We start from the raw sequence: 22,614 nt of genomic DNA, 5'->3' as shown, positions 1-22,614 counted from the left end.
CAGGTATACCGTTAACTTCTGGAAAGGACAAGACCTTTGTCATTATGCATTTTCATAGTGCAGTCAAAACATGTATGTTCTTCAGATCATTGTGCATTCTTGGCTTCGGGTTCGACAAGGCCTCCATTTACAGGTAGTTTTCTTTAACCAAAAAAATGTCCTTGGGAGAAAGCATAACGATTCACATTCACCATTCTGGCAAATTCAAAGCTACGTCACAATATCTAGGGTCAAGAATCAATCATTATTTTTACATTGTGGCGAATGGAAAATTATAACATGCTCTGCGACTTTGTTCCTGCGCGCAGTTACCTTGGAAAACTTCGGGTTGGCGAGTGGCGTGGTGGCAAAGGGCATTATGAAGCTCTGCAATGCAGTGGCACAAATGCGGAGCGAGCCGTCCTGCAGCTGCCTCGCCACGCGCTTCAGTGCACGCGCCCGCCGGTACACCTGCATAGGAGGTGGCGGCCACAGTGCGACACAAACGCATCGTTGAGCAAGCATACATTTCAACACTTTTCAAGCTTAAGAAGAGCACCCCACTACAATTACATGATCTAGAGCAGTGGTTCTTTACCTGGGGTGTACGCACCCCCTTGGGGTGCGAGATGCCCTTCCTTGGGGGTATGAGAGATGCCAGATTATTTTCAGAAGGTAATTAATCGAAAACACAAATTAAGCACGGGCACGTAAATACAACTAATTTCTTTCATCAAACTATTGAGAACCAAAGGGGTGCAAGGCTGAAGTAAAGGATAAGAACCACTGGTCTCGAGGAAGTGAGTTCCCACATTTTCTGGACCACAGGTCGCTGTCAACCCTCAAAAAATGTTTGCGTACCACCGTGCGTAGTAAATCACATGGTGCTTTGTGGAATTTTCTATTCATCTGCAATGGGTCCAGGGACCACTTTACATGGCCGTGCAAAGCACCAGTGGTTCACAAACCACAAGTTGGGAACCCACCAGTCTAGAGTTTGCATTTGAGTGGCAGCTTCCATGACCATTAACCAATTTAATGCGCATAAGGAAAAGACACAATTAATACAGATGATGCCAATAGGAGTGCCCGCTTGTAGTGGGCATTGCAATGACACAAAAATTTTGGAGAAAGCAACAGCAGTCAAAACAAAAGTCAACAGCATTCTGTATGAATGAAGCTAATTACCACTTAGCTACGTATAATGATATACATAAGGAGCCATGGTGAACAAAGTTAATGGCATGAAACAGCATGGACGAACGGTGCTCCCCTGACCTGGATGTGCCGCATGTTCTCAAAGAAGTCCGACTCGGGGTCCGGGTCAGTGAGCGTCACAAGGTCTTGGAACTCGACACGGTGTGGGAACGTGTGCACCAGGCAGCGTAGCAGGCCCACGTACTCGTGCAGCACATTCTGCGAGTTTCAGGTACGCACAGGCGGCAACAATTACATGCACACACCAGCAACAAAGACAAAGATCCCCCGTATAGCTTTAACTAACTGTAGGAGCAAGTGATGTTAGTGTAGCACCTATAAAGGCTGGCACGGCACACGCCTTTGTCTCCTGAGAGTCAATATTTACTCATCGCACCATGTACTCATTTGAGGCTTATTCGACCTAGGGGAGGCCCAGCACCAGTTCAGATAACCATCACTGGTGTTGGCTATGAGTGGGAATCAAACTCGGGTCATCGGGTTCGTGGCGCAGCGCGCTAACCATTGTACTACCGCTCCCCACACATCACACACTCACACACCAGCAATCAACATCACCCACCATTCGCCATTAAGTGACGGTGACATCACCCATGGCACCGATGCCAGGCCAGGTGCACTTTGAAGTGTCGAAGGCTCGCCGACAGGTCACGGGACAGACACAGGTGCCATGGGTTGATGACTGAGATGACTGGCAGATAAACCGCCTGTGCTCCCCACTGAAAACTATTTAGCTACCTGTTGTGCCGCTCATTGTTGTGAGCGTCGCTCCTCTGCCCTCTGTTGTTGTTGGAGGGCGACTGACCAGTTGCGTCCTTCACAAGCCTTCTCCACAGAGGCTGATCTTGACACCGCTGGAACTCGTCATCGGCAAGTCAAATCAGCTCATATCGTTTCATACCATATCAATCCATCTCTTCTCTAACCCGTGCTGTGCCCGTTAATCCCCCTCTATCCAGCGAAACAAAGCTGCTTGGGCATGAGGTGGCTGGGCATGCGGGCTACATGCCCCAGCCAACACAATCTCGCCTGCCGGAAGAACTCGCTGATGGTACTGTGTTCAGATCGTTTAAGGTTCTGTGAGCTCCTTACACAGTCCAGTATGGTTAACCCAGGATGGGTCGTAGGCAGGCCAGCATGAATGTTTAAAACTGGAGATGTTCTTTTGAAGGGCTCCACGTTTCAAAAGCACAGAGAAGGGAGGGCATAACTGTGGCCATAAAAAACCCAGAGCTTCATATGGTAGCGTCCACACAGAATTATGCAGCTTATGAAAAGAGAATGCCTCTCGACTGGTTCAGTGAGACCTCTGCTGCCAAACCAAAGCTGGTCAAAAGGACACTGCCCAGGTACGGAAAATTCTATACTCTGCACAACTGCCCCATCACTCTTGAGTGGAGGAGATTGAGTATTTAATGACATAAAATACCCGTGGAAGATGCTTTGTTTTTTGTGAGATTAATTGTATAGCGCCATCTTGAAATAGCACACTCCAGGTTCATCAGTAGCATCTCCAACACCTTCGCAAAGCATGATTGAACAATAAGGAGCAATGTCTTGACAGCACCTCGGCATCGATCAGCCTCCCACTGGATCTGTTCCAGATGGAAATTCCTCTGGTACAGCCATGGAAAGCTTCTCAGACTACACGGTCAAATATGTTAAAAACAGCAAATGTTAATGGACATTCCTGTCGCGCTTCAAGGTGAATAGGGAATGGTTTGACTCCTGGCCACACGGCTTTACCAGAGCCTGCCCACTATTGTGAAGGTCCCACATGATTGTGAGTAAAGGGTTAGCAGAGGGATCAATAAAGCAGATATTTAGGTGCTGTTGAAATTCTGTAAACTTCTGTCGGAGCAGACTGATATAAAATATGGTGTCCTTCAGGACTGCCCCAGTTTGAAACCACATTGGGACTCCGCAAGCCTCTCTTCACCAGCAATCAAACATGTACACACGGGTTTACTCTCCAACACACCCGTGTGCTGAACTAGTAACTAATTGGCACGTTTTGTTTACGTGACAAACCTTACTAACTGGCTGCATCGGGTGTTGGCGGGTTTAACGACACATTTATATTTATGTGACTTAACCCAAAAAAAACACTTGTGGATATAGAAAAATCTCTGAGCGAATCTTATTAAAATGATCTACCCCTCTTCCTGTATATTTAGGCATAAACGATTATGACAAATATAAGAAAAATAATGAAAAACGGCTGCCACTGTGGAAAGGCGTGGAGGTGTGGAGGCGGCTGCTACTGCTAGAGTCGAACCTGCGTCTGGGACTTGAGGCCGCGCCGCACAGCCACGAGCAGCGTGCGGGTGATGACCTCTCGGAATTCCTCCTCCGTATGCGAGATGATCGCCAAGCGCTGCACCACCGTCGCGAGGCACAAGCTGGCATTGTCGGAGAGGGCCATTTCAGTCAGCTGGGGAAAGAGATGCAGGTGGGGGGGTGGTACACAAGAGGGAAATTTAAGTGGGGTGCAAGGGACCGCATAACCATGGAGCAGGTGTTAACAAAAAGGGTCACATTGCTTCTCTTTCAGCTATATAAAAAAAAAAGATAAACTATTTTTATTTTACTAGGTAAGGCCCACTGAGCTACATAGCTCTTTTTCAGAAGCGACCAAGCCATCGCAAACGATAGCTCAAGAAAGTGGCTTATCACAAGTAAAATACTCTAAATGCACGTTTATAAATGTGGAGGGAAAAACCGCAGGACCCGGAGAAAAATCCACGCGAACACATGAGAAAACGCAAATTCAATATATATAAAGCTGTCGGGGTCAGGATCAAACACACAACCTCCTGTATACCAGGCGAGGTAGTTAACATCTCTTGACAGTGCCACCCGAACGCCATAAACATTTAAAATCAACAGCCTCCGTAGCACGGAACCACATGACAGTAGCACACACACACACACGTTGGCTCATTGGCTACCTTGTGTAACAACAGCAGGTGGTGCTCAGTTACCATTCACTCCATTATCTGCTGAATATTCTCAGCACCACAGCCCCTCCCCTCTTTAATCTTCATGGGACACAATTCCTCAGTTACAAAGACTTCAGGTGAAAACCTAGACAATTTACAGCTCTTTGTCAACCCACTGCTGGACGACAGCTTCCCCACACAAACGACATCACCATCCCCACGCGCCTTGCTCTGATGGCGCAATGCAAGTCGCTCGTGCATACGAGCCGAGCGTTCACACTCGACGCACCTGTATGGAGTAGAAGCAGTTGTGCAGGAGTGGCAGCAGATAGCCGCTGTCCACCTTCTCCATGCCAGCCACGTACTTTGTGGCCGCCTGGAATGCCTCGAGGCGGATGTCAAAATTGATATCGTCGAGATGCCTGCGATCAAAGGCATTCATCTGCAGCACGCACACAAATGCACACACGTGCACACACATGTAACAGAGGCAAACATAGCAGAGTTCAAATACAAAAAGCTAATCAAACACATTCTTTGGCTCTTTCGGTAAAGTCACGTAGATAGGTACAAAGAAAATAATCAAGAATCAAACACACTGAACAGCATTAATTACCTACCGCATAGGCACAATTTGAGTCAAAATAATAAATTGCACTGTTAATGAATATAATTTATGTACAAGTATATATGTTATCTAAGGTACTGTATAATACTTAATCATCTGTAAAATGGATACAGGGAAAAAAAAAATACTTTGGTGAGTAACAATCCTTCAGCACAAAAGGTGATTTTTTTTGGGTTAAGATCACGTAAGTATAAATGTGTCATTAACCCTCCCCCACCCGACACAGCCAATTAGTAAGATTTGTCACGTAAAAAAAATGTGCCAATGAGTTACTAGTTCACCACACCGGTGTATTGGAGGGAATTCTGGCAAAATCACCTGATGAAACTGGTTGTAATTACCAGCGAAACTCATCATCAACCGATTGGAAATATTCACACATCCATCCAAACTATAACCAGCCCGGTGGTGCCATGGTCAGAGTTCACGGCTTGTGTGACCAAGTTAAAAAAACAATTGAGTCCATATGGTTCCTCATCCCTCTAGGGCTCGATAAAATAAGTTAGAATCAGAATATTTATTTAAACTGTGGGAGTCCAAAGTTGCTGTCCAATGGATTGATTCATCTTTGACATTGTAATTTGGAATTTTCACTCTCGAACCAGGCTACAGATAGGAAATGTGTGCCTCCAAACACTTGTTGATGAATAAAACCACATTGACAGTCCAAAGCGCAAAGTCATGGGGCTAGTGCATTTTGTCCCAGTGAGCATTTTATTTTCACGGAAAAGGATAGGGAATGCAAGACGGTGCTTACTGTGTAATATCGTACATGACTACACACACCAAAAAGATAAGTAAATTGATACTGAAACAACAGTCACATCAAAGTTGTTCCGAGAGGGGAAAACAATCCCACGTGCCAGACTTGCATACTCAAAATAAAAACATAGTTAAACAATAGTTTTTTTTCAATATCCAGAACATATATATTTGACTCACCTATTCATTATGAGATCTATTTTACCAGTGGCAAAATATAATGGAAGGTTTTTACCCTTTTAACTGGTACAAAACTGACACCTTTATTCAAGGCATCATGTTTGCAATGACCACAACACAAGTAGTCAATAAAGCAAACAAAAAGAAGCAACTCTGATAAGGATAATAATATGCACTGTCATTGAAGTTGATTGGCCCACACCCGAGACGGCTTTCTTTAGAGCCTAGTCCCCATTGGTGTAGGGCCAGATGACACCAGAAGGCGTACAACTCAAAAACAGTGCAATATCAGAGTATTGAGAGTTCGGGGTAAACATTTACACTATGAGATCTCTTTTACCAGTGGCAAAATATAATGGAAGGTTTTTACCCTTTTAACTGGTACAAAACTGACACCTTTATTCAAGGCATCATGTTTGCAATGACCACAACACAAGTAGTCAATAAAGCAAACAAAAAGAAGCAACTCTGATAAGGATAATAATATGCACTGTCATTGAAGTTGATTGGCCCACACCCGAGACGGCTTTCTTTAGAGCCTAGTCCCCATTGGTGTAGGGCCAGATGACACCAGAAGGCGTACAACTCAAAAACAGTGCAATATCAGAGTATTGAGAGTTCGGGGTAAACATTTACACTATGAGATCTCTTTTACCAGTGGCAAAATATAATGGAAGGTTTTTACCCTTTTAACTGGTACAAAACTGACACCTTTATTCAAGGCATCATGTTTGCAATGACCACAACACAAGTAGTCAATAAAGCAAAGAAAAAGAAGCAACTCTGATAAGGATAATAATATGCACTGTCATTGAAGTTGATTGGCCCACACCCGAGACGGCTTTCTTTAGAGCCTAGTCCCCATTGGTGTAGGGCCAGATGACACCAGAAGGCGTACAACTCAAAAACAGTGCAATATCAGACTATTGAGAGTTCGGGGTAAACATTTACACTATGAGATCTCTTTTACCAGTGGCAAAATATAATGGAAGGGTTTTACCCTTTTAACTGGTACAAAACTGACACCTTTATTCAAGGCATCATGTTTGCAATGACCACAACACAAGTAGTCAATAAAGCAAACAAAAAGAAGCAACTCTGATAAGGATAATAATATGCACTGTCATTGAAGTTGATTGGCCCACACCCGAGACGGCTTTCTTTAGAGCCTAGTCCCCATTGGTGTAGGGCCAGATGACACCAGAAGGCGTACAACTCAAAAACAGTGCAATATCAGAGTATTGAGAGTTCGGGGTAAACATTCAATCAACTTCAATGACAGTGCATATTATTATCCTTATCAGAGTTGCTTCTTTTTGTTTGCTTTATTGACTACTTGTGTTGTGGTCATTGCAAACATGATGCCTTGAATAAAGGTGTCAGTTTTGTACCAGTTAAAAGGGTAAAAACCTTCCATTATATTTTGTCACTGGTAAAAGAGATCTCATAGTGTAAATGTTTACCCCGAACTCTCAATACTCTGATATTGCACTGTTTTTGAGTTGTACGCCTTCTGGTGTCATCTGGCCCTACACCAATGGGGACTAGGCTCTAAAGAAAGCCGTCTCGGGTGTGGGCCAATCAACTTCAATGACAGTGCATATTATTATCCTTATCAGAGTTGCTTCTTTTTGTTTGCTTTATTGACTACTTGTGTTGTGGTCATTGCAAACATGATGCCTTGAATAAAGGTGTCAGTTTTGTACCAGTTAAAAGGATAAAAACCTTCCATTATATTTTGCCACTGGTAAAAGAGATCTCATAGTGTAAATGTTTACCCCGAACTCTCAATACTCTGATATTGCACTGTTTTTGAGTTGTACGCCTTCTGGTGTCATCTGGCCCTACACCAATAGGGACTAGGCTCTAAAGAAAGCCGTCTCGGGTGTGGGCCAATCAACTTCAATGACAGTGCATATTATTATCCTTATCAGAGTTGCTTCTTTTTGTTTGCTTTATTGACTACTTGTGTTGTGGTCATTGCAAACATGATGCCTTGAATAAAGGTGTCAGTTTTGTACCAGTTAAAAGGGTAAAAACCTTCCATCACCTATTCATATTTTACAGATTATAGCAGAGTTGACATGCCGGCTATGCCACCACCCACACCTAACAGAGTTCTATTCGTTTCTTTTTTTATGTTGAGTTATTTATTTCCGCTGACCAGGAAGTACCCCATAGACAGTTAAAAAAATATGCTCTGAGCTCAACAGAAACATTTATCGTATCAGCCATATGTCTGATGCTAAGAATGTCATGAGAAAGTAAGCAGTTTTCTGTGTTATATTTATTGGCCTCTTTTGTCATTACCAAGATACTGAATGACATGAATGCCATAAATACAGGAGGTGTCAAGACGTCTAAACGACAACTATTACAAGGCATCGAGTCTGTATTAACGACACAGTTGAGGTAAAACATGCCAACAGGGAGCCTGAGAGGCTGTCTCTGGTATAGGCCAATCAGTTCCAAGCAGAGTTCGTACAGGATAAATGCATATGTGTTTGCACGTTTTACCACATGTATATCTTGTTTGTGCAGCTGTAATGCCTTGTAACAGGTGTCTAGTTGGTGATTGAATATCTTAACACCTCTATTTATGCCAGAAAAGGTAAATCCTTTTCTAACATTTTTCCTTGTTCCTTAAGCCACTGTTTGTCTTTGGTAGCAGTCACTCTTCACATACCTGTACAATGACTATGCACAAAGGCAGTCCTCGAAATACGAAGATCTGCACTTACGAACCAGCTTCTATGAGATATATTTCTTTTTATCGACTTGCAAACGCGAACTCGCACTTGCAAATGGAACCGCGGAACGATTTTGTTCAGCGAAGCGATTCTCTGCGAGAAGTAATGAATCACAGTAGCCCGCTGGGAGTGAGTTTGTGAGTGTGTGAAAGTGAGTGTGCGAACGTTACCTGGTGTGGTGTATAAACATCACCAGCGGTTAGCACACTGCGTTACAAACCCGACGACTCGAGTTCGATTCCCGCTCACGGCTTACACCAGTGACGATTATTTGAACCGGCCTTGGGCCTCCCCCAAGTCGACTCAGCCTCAAATGAGTACCTGGTGCAGCATGTAAAGATATCGCCACTGGGGAGCCAAAAGCGGTCGGGCGTGGTGTTTGCCACCCACCCCCTCGTGTATCGTGCCGGCCTTCAGTTGCTCGCTAACAGCACTTGCCTCAACAGTATGTTAAGGCTATAAGGGGGATCTTTGTCTATGTACACTGACGACACATACCTGTACAATGACATCTGTGATGTATGTGACTGTATTGTCCAGTTCCCCAAGGGTCTGTGAAAAACAACACATTTGCAAAAAAACGCAATCAATTAATACAACCAAATAATCACAACATACAAGTTATTCAGATTTGATGTCTTTACAAGAATGTAGGCCCTTCTCACAAATCAGGAGGCATAACTCAAGCAACACATTTAAAAGTGAGCAGAGTAAATGGAATAATATTTCCTACTTCCCATATCTGTCTCTCCAGTACGGAGCGATAGTTGGACAATATGGTTCCCCGGGACAATGTGGTTACTCATGGACTTGCTAATGATGATTGATGAGACAAACGTTGACAGGGTCACGTGAGGGGGAGCACGGGATCCAATGGCGGCGAAGTGTAATAAGGGCGGAGATTGACAGAGCAGGTGCGGCGAGTAGAATTCGAGAATAGGGGCGTGGCCGGACCGGCAGAGGCATAAGAGCCGTCGCGAGCCGGACCTGGGGGGCTGTTGGTGGGGAACGCCGTCGTCGTCGCCTTGGAACGGGTCGTCTCCGTCGTCTTCGAGATGTCTTGAGACTACAAGCTATGTTGTCCCAGAATAGTTTCTTCTCATTAAGTGTATATAGTCACTCGTGGTTATTTGTTGAGTTGTCAGTGGACTTTATTCCAATAAATATACGGAAAGACAAGACGGTGTCAATGAGAGCTACATTACAGCAGTATTGGTTTAATGCAAGCAAACTCTGGATCGCTTTTGACATTGAGTGTCTTGTCAGCAGAGGCAGGCTTGCTTGAACCAAAGCTGGTAAAACGGAAGATGTTTATTAAAAGGCAAGGACTCTCTCCGAAAGATATGGGTCCCAGTTTGACGCAAAACTATCCAAAACATAACACAATACCATCACAAAGCGTCGTTTGTGAATGCAATGAGATTACCTGGAAGACGGCAGAGAGGGCCTGTCGAGAGAGCTTGTTTTGGAGGCATGACAGGAGACATGCCAGAGGCTTGAGGTAACTCCCAGGAACAGAAACGCGTTTCAATAGGTTCATGATTGTCTCCAGGATGTCCACCTCCATGTCCTGCATTCACATGCACACAGCCAGCAATGTCAGCTTAGTAGTAATCCTAGTCAAGTCACAGTATAACAGCATAGGATGCGAACAGTCTTGGATAATTTCATATTGACTTGTGCGTCTAGAAACCTGTCCAAGGTTGGCTTTGGAGAGGTAGGGCACGAGCAGACCGATGAGAAGAGAGCTCTGCTCCTCGTTCACCACGAACTTGCTCACTCTGCGAAACCACAGTTCCAATTACCAACATGTCAGCAGAGAACCTGAATAACTGATGAAAAAACACAAGCCAGATAAAATCAAGTGGGATACCTGTAACATGAATGTGTGAACTGCACATCGAGTGCAATATACATTACAAGCAGTCATTGCTTAGCAGACATTGTCATCCCGTAGAACGCGATCTTTGTCCTAGAATTTTTTTTTTTTTAAATGAATAAAATCCCAAAACCTAAAAAGTGCTTACGAGTGAACAGAGCGCTGGCCAAAGGAAAAACAACAGTCAACATCTTTATTTACATTCACTCAGCCAATGAAAGCGACATACTCTACTCAACCAAGCAACGTGGGCGCCACTTAGAGCTATAGAGCTCTTTTTCAGATGCGACCTGGCCACAAATGATAGATCAACGAAGTGGCTTACCATGTGGAAAATTATAGCAGCCAAATATTCTAAATGCATGTTTCTAAATGTGAAGGGAAAAACCGGAAGACATAGAGAAAAATCCAACACGACCACAGGGAGAACATGCAAACACCAAATATACAGGCGTCAGGGTCGGGTTTTAACCCACGACCTCCTGTATACCAGGCGAGGTAGTTAACATTAACATCTCGCCACTGTGGCGATTCTATTTGTGCTCACTTCTCCAGGAACGCACCTCGAGTGCTAAGCAAGGTCTGCATGTAATTGCTCCATTAGCTGATACGTAACATTATACAGTGGTACCTTGGTATACGACCGCTTTGGAATACGTCGAATTTGGTATACGTTGTGTTTTGACGAGAAAAAAATGTCTTGGGATACGACGTCTTGCTTGGAATATGACGCGCTTGCTAGAACTTGTATGGGTCTGGATGAGTCACCACATACCCGTGTCTACCCCGTTCACGACTCCTCCCCTTCCTCACCACCATCCTCGTAGGCTATCAACTCCTCTCAGCAAGGTAAAGTGACGTAAAAAAAAATTCAATTTATTTAGTGTCTAAATTATTTTATACAACCCCATTAATCTATAATATGCCACATAAAATATAATTTCTTATACTCTGGAACGGATTATTTCCTTTCCCTTTATTTCTTATGGGGAAAATTCGTTTGGGATACGTCATTTTCGGTATAAGTCAAACCTTCTGGAACGAATTAACGACGTATACCAAGGTACCACTGTAATATGATTTGCACATAACATTGCATATATTCTGAGGCTGAAGACTATATTTTAATAGGTCCAGCCCTAAATAAATAACTTTGTGATAAATGCATTAAAAAATACTCCTTTACAGTGATGTGTATGTGTGTAAATCCAATAAATGTAATGTTAAATGGGACTGATATAATGTACTGTTAAAACTTGCCAAACAAGGAACCAAAGTATATAAAGTGGTATTATAACAGCCATCCCAAAACTGTGTTGACCAGACTGTAACAAACGTAACACAATGAATGGAACACTTGTGCAGCAAGACTAATACAACTTAAACTGTGATTACTGCCTGTTATAAATCATGGAAACATGATCATCACTGTTTCATGACACAGTAAAACATGCTATTCGGAATGAAAGAGCTCATTCAGATCTATAAGAGTGCCTCTTCACCTCATCATGACACTGAGTGCATAATTAGAATAAAGTACTGAAATTGGATCGTTATGTTTTAATATTGTATACTGTATATACTCAGACATCATTATAATACCCAGGATGTCCTGTCTGCATTGGGACAGCCTGAGTGCAAACAACACACTGTACAATCGTATTTGTGTATAAACTAAACTATTTTGTATTTTACCAGGTAGAGCCCACTGAGCTCTTTTTCAGAGGCGACCTGGCCATGTGTGAATTTACTGCAGTAGCCAACTAATCTAAAAGCACGTTTCTAAATGGAGGGAAAAACTGGAGGGCCCAGAGAAAAATAGGCGCAACCACGGAAAGAACATGAAAACTCGGTTTTTTCGGTAAAGTCACGGTGGTAAAAAATTAAAATAAATAAAAGTCAAATAAAAATAAAATAAAAATCACGACGTTTCGGAGACAACACAAGCCTCCGTCTTCAGGTGGAACCGTCACAGCACGATAGCTGTATCAAGTAAGAGAAATTCCAAGAAAATAGTCCTTGTATATATACTGGTTGAGGGTGGGAGGAGCCATGGTAGGCCCTGGATATTAATATTGTGAGGTTCGGTGCGGCTGAAGCACGCTGTTAGGAATGAGCCTTTGTTGTGTAGACTGGTTGAAAAGAGTTGTTAAGGTGAGGCTGATGTAAAGGTGCGGCTGCTGTGAACCAGGCATCGTCTGGCCGGGATCGAACCCACGATCTCAAGCGTACAAGGAGGAGATAAAATCTCGGCACCGCAGTGCCCCATAGTAAAGTCATGCCTATATGTGGTCAAGTATAACTGAAAAAAATATTTAAAAACTATATATGAAAAAAACTAGATAAAAACTATATATATTTGACATGTCAAATTGCACTCAGGGTCGAATAATTAACTTTAAAATTGATCGACCATAACATGCCACACAGCCAAGGTTGCCATTCAATTGTAAGACAATAACAGCATGGCTTGCTTTTACGAGTGAACATTTGCATAAGATTCATCCGAGTACTAACCGAGACAAAATGTTGAGGTTCTTGGAAACTTGATCGTGGAATTTTTTGCTGTTCATCTTGTCACGGTCCTTGACAACGCCCGCCAGGTACTGGAGGATGCCCGTTACGTGTGGCAACAGCAGCCGTGTGCCCAGCTCCAGCTGTGTCCCATCTACAATGGGGAAAAAAGGTGGCGATGATGCAACGGCTTCTCATCATCGGTTCTATTTCTCTTTCTGAGGCGTCCTGTGATATTTGAAATGTCTTAAAAATAAAACGTATAAAAACGGTCAAAAACAAGTTAACATTATTTGTTGATGCTGTGTTGGCAATAGTGCACGAGCACAAAAAACTCAACACATTTGACAAAAAATTGCCTTAAAATTAAATATATAAGAGACATTTCACAGTCAATGGCCCTTTGTCATCTTACCTATAAACGTCATTCTTTGTCTGTCCGTCTGTCTGCGCATGCTCGCTTGCGGGGGATTTGGCTCTCGGACCGTGGGGTTTATGTTTTTGAAAAGTAGCCGGATACCACGAAAAAGTAGCACGCCGTAAGCACCGTGGTGAGCCAGCGCTATTCCGTTTTCCCATCCGTAAACTTAAAAGTAGTTAAATTAATTATTGAGTGCAATTTCTCTTAATTTAATAATTTAGCTAGCCACTCGGCGCGGGACAAAGCACGCAATTGTGCATGCGCGAAACGCTGACAGGGGTTGCCCCTAGCAACGCACACACGATCGGCAAAAACTTTCATTCGCGTTACGAATGCAACAAAAAAACACAGAACACTGAGGTTAATTCTTTAGTGTGATGTCCTCTTCTCCCACCACCCCAATGCGTCCAGTTACTACTATAGAGTCCGTACATATTCATATTATAGCGCTTAGATAGTATTATTGAAGCGCGGGCGGGAGGAGCAGCCCAGCCCCCAGCCTGCCAAGGTGCCATCTCGGCCGGCTGGCCAATCTAGGCGAGGCCGGGGGCTCTGCACGGGACTAGGCCTCACCACGGCAACGTTAAGTAAGTTATATTTTACTCTTTGCTTCTTTCAGTAAAGTCACGTAGAAAGAAATTAAATTATATAATAATAGAATACGACGTTTTGATTGCAACACAAGCAACCATCATCAGGTACAAATGAATGAGAAAACAAACACAGTAAACTTGGAAATATAATGCAATACAACACAAAGTCAGCCAACACAACAGTCAACAACCCCAACCTGGTTGATTACGTTCTTCCAAAGATTGCTCAATTTGAGGGAGAGGGAGAGACAAAAGTTATATTTTCTTGCTGCTTTCGCTAAACTCACATACATAGAAAACTGATATTAAAAAAATAAGTTTGGAATGCTATTGCCAATAAACTGCAACTTGAATCACTACCTATGAGATCTTCACTCAAAACTGCTCTAGAGGAGTTGTACACCCCTAGCTGCCACTACTATTCAGTGGCCTAAAATAAAATAAAATGTTTTGCTCCGGATGACCGCTGCAAAGTATTATCTGTGTTTTGATTTATTGTGCTGATCTTAAAGGTGCATTGAAAAATGTTATACTCCGACTGATGCTCCTGATGTTGTGGAGTGACTCATGCAGCCAGCTATGGCTGCAGGGTTTGGTGGTTCATGTTGTTTATGTTGTTTATTGTGAACATTCGGTCACAGTTCCTATGATCACTGTTACATTGCTTTTATGGCTTTATTTTGGTGATTTCGAAAAGTTTTTTGGTTTGGCCATGTTTGTTTGTTGTAGTACGGAGTGAGACTGATGGCCTCAATCTAAGTTGTCTTGTGGTTGTTGTTGTTTGACTTGCATCCCACTGGAATTTTTGCACACAGCGTTGGTGCACGGTGCTTTTTTCTGGAATTTTTGCTGTTTTTTTTCCTGGATTTTCAGTTTGCACAGTCACTTTAATATGTTTTCATGTTCATGTTTTTGTTTTTTGTTTGTTGCGGTTGCACCCAATTCAAGAGCCGAATGGCTCACAGGGCTATACCTAATAAATGAACTTTAACTCTTTTGCTAAACTCACATAGATAGAAACCTATTATTTAAATAATCACCTTGTAAATATTAAATTAATATTTATTGTGTGCAGACAAATAGTATTTATTTTTCCTGCTTCTTTCGCTAAACGCACGTAGCAAAAGAAACCTATAATTTACATTATCGCCTTAGAAATCTTACAATAATATTGTTTGTGTGCAGGCAACTATTATTTCATTTTCTTGCTTCTTTCACTAAACTTATGTACATTCAAACCAATTTTTTAAACAATCACCTTATTTTTAAACAAACATATTTTTTTGTGTGCAGACAACTCATATTTCACAATTTACTTGGTTATTATTTTTATTATTACATGTGTTCCTATGTCCTTGTGTGCGTCTGAGTCCATGTGCGTGTCTGCGACAATTTGTGTGTGTGTGAACGTCCGTGTGTGTATAAGTCGATGTATGTGTGCGAGTTGATGTGTGTGTGTCAGTCGATGTGTGTGTGTGTGTGTGTCAGTCGATGTGTGTGTGTGTCAGTCGATGTGTGTGTGTTAATCAATGTGTGTGCATGGTGTGTGTGTAGACAACTAATATTTCACAATTAGGTTGGTAATTTTTAAAATTCTAATGTGTGTGTCTAAGTCCATGTGTGCGTGTGAGTCCATGTGCATGTCTGCGTCGATGTGTGTGTGAAAGTCGATGTATGTGTGTGTGAGTCGAAGTGTGTGCGTACGTTTATGTGTGTGTGTGTGAGTCGATATGTGTGTGTAACTCCATGTGCGTGTATCTAAAGTCGATGTCTGTGTGTGTGATTCCATATGTGTATGTGTGTAGGGCAATGTGTGCGTAAGTTCATGTGTGTGTGTCAGTCCATATGTGTGTGTGTGTAGGGTGTTGTGTCTGAGTATATGTGTGAGTCAATGTGTGTGCATGGGTCCATGTGTGTGTCTCTTAGTCAATATGTGTGTGTAAGTCCATATGTGTGTGTAGGTCGATGTGTGCGAGTCTATGTATGTGTGTGAGTCGATGTGTGTAAGTCGATGTGTGTGCTTGAGTCCATATGTGTGTGTAAGTCCATGTGTGTGTGTATCTTAGTCGCTATGTGTGTGTGTGTGTGAGTTGATGTGTTTGTGTGTGGGTCAATGTCTGTAAGTCTGTGTAAGTCGATGTGTGTGTCTGTCTTTTTCGCCCAGGCAACGCCAGGTACTTCCCGCTAGTCTTACCGATTAAACGTATTTTTTTGTCTGTCTCTCTGTGTGTGTGTGTGTGGATGAAACGTGCCAAGGATTTGGCTCGCGAACCGTGGGGTTTCCGTTTTAAAAAAGTAGGCAGGTACCACGCGATAAGCACCGTGGTGAGCCAGCGCTATTCGATTTTCCCATCCGTCAACTTTAAAGTAGTTAAATGAAGAATTTAGTGCTATTTATTATTTATGTATTTCCTTACATCGCTCAGTCTACATTATAGACTGCCAGTACACTCACCAAACTTAATAACCAGGCAACAGTCTACATTATAGACTGCCAGTACACTCACTCCGATTAAAAACCAGGCTACAGTCTACATTAATGGTTATTTTATTATTATTATTTTCATTAATTTTATTCACTTTTTTAATTAATATTTTTCTATCTACGTGCTTTTACAGAAAGAACCAAAGATTATTATTATAGTTAGTATAGCTACTACTACAGCAGTACACACTGCTATAGAGTTAATATAGCTACTACTACAGCCAGTACACACTGCTATAGAGTTAGTGTAGCTACTACTACAGCCAGTACACACTGCTATAGATTTAGTATAGCTACTACTACAGCAGTACACACTGCTATAGAGTTAGTATCGCTACTACTACAACCAGTACACACTGCTATAGAGTTAGTGTAGCTACTACTACAGCCAGTACACACTGCTATAGAGTTAGTGTAGCTACTACTACAGCCAGTATACACTTCTATAGAGTTAGTATAGATACTACTACAGCCAGTACACACTGCTATAGAGTTAGTGTAGCTACTACTACAGCCAGTACACACTGCTATAGAGTTAGTAGAGCTACTACTACAGCCAGTACACACAGCTATAGAGTTAGTATAGCTACTACTACGGCCAGTACACACTGCTATAGAGTTAGTATAGCTACTACTACAGCCAGTACACACTGCTATAGAGTTAGTATAGCTACTACTACAGCCAGTACACACTGCTATAGAGTTAGTGTAGCTACTACTACAGCCAGTACACACTGCTATAGAGTTAGTGTAGCTACTACTACAGCCAGTACACACTGCTATAGAGTTAGTGTAGCTACTACTACAGCCAGTACACACTGCTATAGAGTTAGTGTAGCTACTACTACAGCCAGTACACACTGCTATAGAGTTAGTGTAGCTACTACTACAGCCAGTACACACTGCTATAGAGTTAGTATCGCTACTACTACAGCCAGTACACACTGCTATAGAGTTAGTGTAGCTACTACTACAGCCAGTACACACTGCTATAGAGTTAGTGTAGCTACTACTACAGCCAGTATACACTTCTATAGAGTTAGTATAGATACTACTACAGCCAGTACACACTGCTATAGAGTTAGTATAGATACTACGACAGCCAGTACACACTGCTATAGAGTTAGTATAGCTACTACTAGAGCCAGTACATACTGCTGTAGTTATCGTCGTTACTACTACAGCCAGCACATACTACTGTAGTGATAGTAGATACTGCTATCGAGTCAGTAGATACTACTTTCGAGTTAGTAGATATTACTATAGTCAATATATACTACTGTAGAGTTAGTAGCTACTGCTATAGAGTCAATATACACTATTATAGAGTCGGTAGATACTACTGCAGTCAGTATAAACTACTGTAGTCACTAGATACTACTACAGTCAGTAGTCACGACTATAGAGTCGGTAAATACTACTGTAGAGTCGGTAGATACTACTGTAAAGTCGGGAGATACTATTGCAGAGTCGGTAGAGACTACTGTAGAGTAAGTATATACTGCTATAGAGTAAGCAGATACTACTATAGAGTTAGTAGTTATTACTATAGTCAGTGGATACTACTATAAAGTCAATAGATACTAGAGATTCAGTAGATACTACTGTAGTCAGTAGATACTACTGTAGAGTCAGTATTTACTGATATATAGTCAGCAGATACTACTGTAGAGTCAGTAGATACTACTACAGTCAGGAGATACCACTAGAGTCAGTAAATACTGCTACAGTCAGTAAATACTACTGTAGAGCCAGTATGTACTCCTATAAAGTCAGCAGATACTACTATAGAGTCTGTATATACTACTATAGAGTCAGTGGATACTACTGTAGAGTGAGTAGATACTACTGTAGGGTCAATAGATACTACTATAAAGTCAACAGATACTACTGTAGAGCCAGATACTACTGTCGAGCCAGATACTACTAGAGTCACTAGATACTACTAGAGTCACTAGATACTACTCACTCTATTGTATGTAGGGTGTGTAGGTATATATGCCTATGGGGGGGGGGGGGGTAAAAATATTTTTCGAGGGTGGGGGTGTCGACAATTTTAGGAAACCTTTTAGATAAACTATTTACCCGCCACTTTCTATTAATTTTGGATTCAGGACTTCTTCAGGCCTCTTATAATTTTGTTGACAGACAAATGGACAAACGGAATGCCGGGCTTTCACAATAGATTAGTACTTGTGTATGTTATGTTTTTAAGATAAGTTTTAAAATATTTTTTTCTCTCAGGAAACGCCGGGTACTTCCCACTAGTAGAATAAAACTGGAAAGGCCAGAGAGATAGGGTCGATAAGAGTGAAAGAATACATATTACACCATGGGGCCTGACAAACAGTTTTACTTTGGCAAATGAATCGTTATATAACTTACCAAATAGGTTGTTGCAACTAATATTACAATTCATGATTGATTTATGGGTTGGGCCACATAACGATCTTGCCAAATTTGTTCGTATCCTCCACCACCCAACGTAGCAAACAAATGTAACTTTCAAGTCTACAAACGTTTAACGCACCAATTAAAATTGCTATTCAACTTACCGTTGAGCTAATACAACCATAATTGGCAAATTAAATATATGTAAGTGTGATAATTTCATTTGTGTCACTATGCCAGGTGGTGGAGGGTCTTATGACACAGATCTGCTGCTCGTCGTGTGTCGAGGTGTGAAGTTACTTGAACTTGTGGCAAAGAGGCATAATGTGTTGCCGTACCGGGGAGGCTGGCAGGTGCGGGGAGCACGCAGCCCTGCGTAGACAGCGCCGAGTGCGTCTCCGTGGACTCCGGGTCAGGCACGATCAGCAGGTTCTCGGCAATGTCGAGCACGCACTGGGCCGTCGTTGGGCTCAGATTCTTGGCTTTGAGCAGTGCATACACGTTGGGCAGCACACTGCACTCGGGACGCTCTGGGTGCTCCTTGGCTAAGAGTGGGATGAACCTGCAATTGCACACCAAGGAAAACACCACACAGTTATCAGACTATACCAACATTTTGGCAACGTAGTATATACAATAATTGTTAGATAGTGTAAAATCCAATCCAAGTATTGGCGTCCTTTATTTTGGAAAGATATTCATATATTATCCTGTCAATTGTCATCATCCGCTATCATCAATCACTCCACTGCTGGATGAAGGCCTCCCCAAGCTGCCACCACTTCTCCCAATCTCGCGATGCAACAATCCAACAATACATCCAGTACATGGTGCAGTGGTATTATGGAACTTTCTATTAATACAAATGTTTAATACATTTCAAGTATGTATTTTTGTTTTGTTTACTCAGGTGGCAACACTGGTCTTAGTTCATTACAAGATCGTGAAAGTGCAAAATAAATCTCAATGTGTTGTGGCTATCTGAAGAATATTGGGAGAGAGTGTGCTAGGGTCTAAAGACAGGAGGCACCATCTGAGAAGACGTTACGAGCACGGTTGAGCACTTGGTAGGTCGCCAAAGTTTAAAGGCCCTCTGACCTGACAACCATTCACTTTTTGTAAAATTAGCAAGAAGCATACAAAATAAAGCCAAGAATTATGGGAAAAAATGAAGAAAAGATTGAGAGTCGTGGATGGAAAGTTACTGAAGAAATATTGCTGAATCTTTTTTGGTGAAATTTCCAGGAGAGCTTACAAAATTTCAAATACACTAAGAGAAATTATTGGGTTCAAAAGCATTACCAGAAAAGCATGCATTATCCTGCATTTTAAGGCATACTCAAAAAAAATAATATTATTTGTGACGATCATACATTACTTTCCATCCAGGGCCGGCACTTTACAATCGCCCTATAAAGTGCTAAAATTTCAAAATGTTGTAACTATCATGACAGATTGTAAATGTATCCAAACATTTAGATGAAACGAAATGACAACGATTAACACTAAATTTGGGCAGCACTATTGTGAGAAGTAGGAAGAGTGTGTGTTTGAGTTAGATGGTGGCTTAACACTCACTGCAGTATTTGGTGTATGTGGCTTCACTCAAACATTGCAAGAGACACAACTCTGGAACCGATCAAATCTCGTAGAACTAAGAAATACATCGGTATATAGTGGGACTCGGTGAGGTGAGGAGGACCAGGAGAGAACCACATAGATTTAAACCGACAACCTTTTCCATGTCAAGAGGCAGAGATGACCACAATTACAGAGTACTCTACATGTTCATCAACCAGTGACCTTAAAAGAAAAAATATATATAATAGACATTTCAGGCAATGGCCCTTCTTCATAGCACGTACTCTGTCTCATAGTATGTGTTGCATTTTTTGTTCACTGAGCTTGTGTGCCACCGCAAATGCAGCATCCCAAATAAGTTGCGTCATGACAGAGTAGGATTATTAGTGTCTATGGGAGGCAAACGTAGAGTTTTCCTCTTCAAGCAGCGGTTAAGACAGTGTCCCAGCTAAGATTAAGGGTGTTGAACCAACACATGTACACAGCCCTCTTGTCAATACTGCTGGATGTTCAAGGTTATCAATGAACACTGTGCGCTCATATTTTAGGTTAATAATTCCCTCATTATTTATCATATTAAATCGAGTAATTTTGATGTCCGACAAAGCTTTGATTGGTTCCAGAGTGATCCAGCCTCACACGTTGAAGGCTCGCGCAACCACTCACCTTGGAATCTGGCTCCACATTTGTACAAGTTTGAGCAGCGGCGTAGGGGAGTACTGGCTTTCTGTGGACAGGCGAGTAATCTAAAAGGAACCCATAAAGGCACACAAGATTCATACTTTATTATTTGGCTATATCATTGAAATCTAATCCAAAAAAACAAGAGTCAAACATCCCTGGCTTAATAATTGGGAACAGCACCAGATCATGTAATATGTAGATTTATCAAGTGCTGTGTTGAAGGGCCATGTATCGAAGCACCAAATGTGAAACGCCATATATCTGTTGCTTTTTAAAAATCGTTTAACAGTATAAGTAACGTGGGTTTTTAAAATAAAATACCTAGTATTTTAATCTCGGATAATATAGTCACGTTGAAAGTCCACAAAACGTAGACAGAAGTAATGCACCATATAGAAGTTATCTGCCAATGTTCTTATTGTCGCCATAGTCAGCTGCCAAGTTGACCAAGTTGTGTTACCTTCCCCGATGTGACCACTCGTACAATTGTTACGACACCGCTTGCGCTTCGCACTGGCTCGCAGCGTTTACAGAATGAAGTTGAATTATGTGGGTGAGGGTCATTCAACTGTAAGAATGGCCAAGCGAAGAAGGCAAGTTGGAATTTGATATAAAAATAAACCATCACAGAATTATTACATATAAACCTGCTTTTCAAAAGATTCAGAACGCATCAACTCGCTTGCATACTTCTGAATTCACGAGTGCGTTTATTATGTCCATTTATCACACACAGACTCCGTTTACCAGGGGCCAGAAGAGTGCCTGGAAGACTGCCTCCAGCTCGCCAGCAGAGAAGGCGTACGCATCGTTGTCTTCAAAAAAGTGCAGCAGGCTATCCTGGCCCAGGCGTCGCAGCCGCTTCACGAGCGCGACCGAGCGTGGCTGCACCTGCAGGCAATCAGGGTCACAGTGCCAATGGCAGGCACGCATCAGTGATACGGGCAGCGCAGGGTTCATAATGCAACAAGGGCACTCACAATAACCAAGCAGCTTCGGAGTAAAGCAGAGGACCCCGCCACCCGGTAAAATGCGCCACCAATTTGGTCACGCCGTCACATGACAATGGAGAGTAAAATGGCCTTGCAGAGCATCGCTAGAAGCAACTCTTTTCTAAAGTGTTAAACATGTCACAAATGTAGTCTCACTCTGCATGACCGAATTTACAAAAGCATACTAAACTAAACGCAGTATGAGTGTCATGATAATGATATTATGCTTATAAAAAAATTATCTCCCTCATCCCCCAGTCATGGTTATTTGCTGTAACGCCTTAATGCAGTGCTTTTCGACCCTTTTCACTGGGAGAGTTGAGAGGGCCGGGGGCTAATGGCAAACAATGGAGAGGGGAAGGAAACGGGGTGGATCGGCCACGGAACAGCACGGAGGAGCGTTTGTCTGTCAGATGTATTTTAATGCAGCTGGCTCACGCGAAATAGATTTCTCGAAGACGATGGTACTTTGCAAGCCTACTGGCTATCATCAAAGATTTGTTCATGAAGATATCCATATATACAGGCACAATTTCAACCGAGAAGATGGTTATAAACTCAGCAATCATTGGAAATGTCATCAACCACTTTGGGTCAAGACTTGATTTGTGTTTT

General features: G+C 42.2%; 1 protein-coding gene across 2 annotated transcripts in view; it reads right to left on the bottom strand.

The window, feature by feature from the left end:
- The window catches only part of UTP20 (UTP20 small subunit processome component), a 116,636-nt gene that overhangs the window by 62,319 nt on the left and 31,703 nt on the right, over positions 1 to 22,614 (bottom strand). For both annotated transcript variants that reach the window (XM_078596680.1, XM_078596679.1), the window contains exons 29-39: positions 21,755 to 21,898; positions 20,990 to 21,069; positions 19,081 to 19,304; positions 12,856 to 13,006; positions 10,153 to 10,240; positions 9,886 to 10,029; positions 8,958 to 9,011; positions 4,429 to 4,581; positions 3,476 to 3,631; positions 1,258 to 1,395; positions 313 to 450 (exon numbers count right to left, since the gene is read on the bottom strand). In XM_078596680.1, coding sequence (XP_078452806.1) covers positions 313 to 450; positions 1,258 to 1,395; positions 3,476 to 3,631; positions 4,429 to 4,581; positions 8,958 to 9,011; positions 9,886 to 10,029; positions 10,153 to 10,240; positions 12,856 to 13,006; positions 19,081 to 19,304; positions 20,990 to 21,069; positions 21,755 to 21,898 — 1,470 coding nt within the window. The remainder of the gene's footprint in view (positions 1 to 312; positions 451 to 1,257; positions 1,396 to 3,475; positions 3,632 to 4,428; positions 4,582 to 8,957; positions 9,012 to 9,885; positions 10,030 to 10,152; positions 10,241 to 12,855; positions 13,007 to 19,080; positions 19,305 to 20,989; positions 21,070 to 21,754; positions 21,899 to 22,614) is intronic.

The sequence above is a fragment of the Lampetra planeri genome, chromosome 8 (genome assembly GCF_965212315.1).
Source record: "Lampetra planeri chromosome 8, kcLamPlan1.2.h2, whole genome shotgun sequence".
Classification (NCBI taxonomy): Eukaryota; Metazoa; Chordata; class Hyperoartia; order Petromyzontiformes; family Petromyzontidae; genus Lampetra; species Lampetra planeri.
Note: the sequence above shows the minus strand (reverse complement) of the source record. Positions and strands in the feature narration are given on the sequence as shown.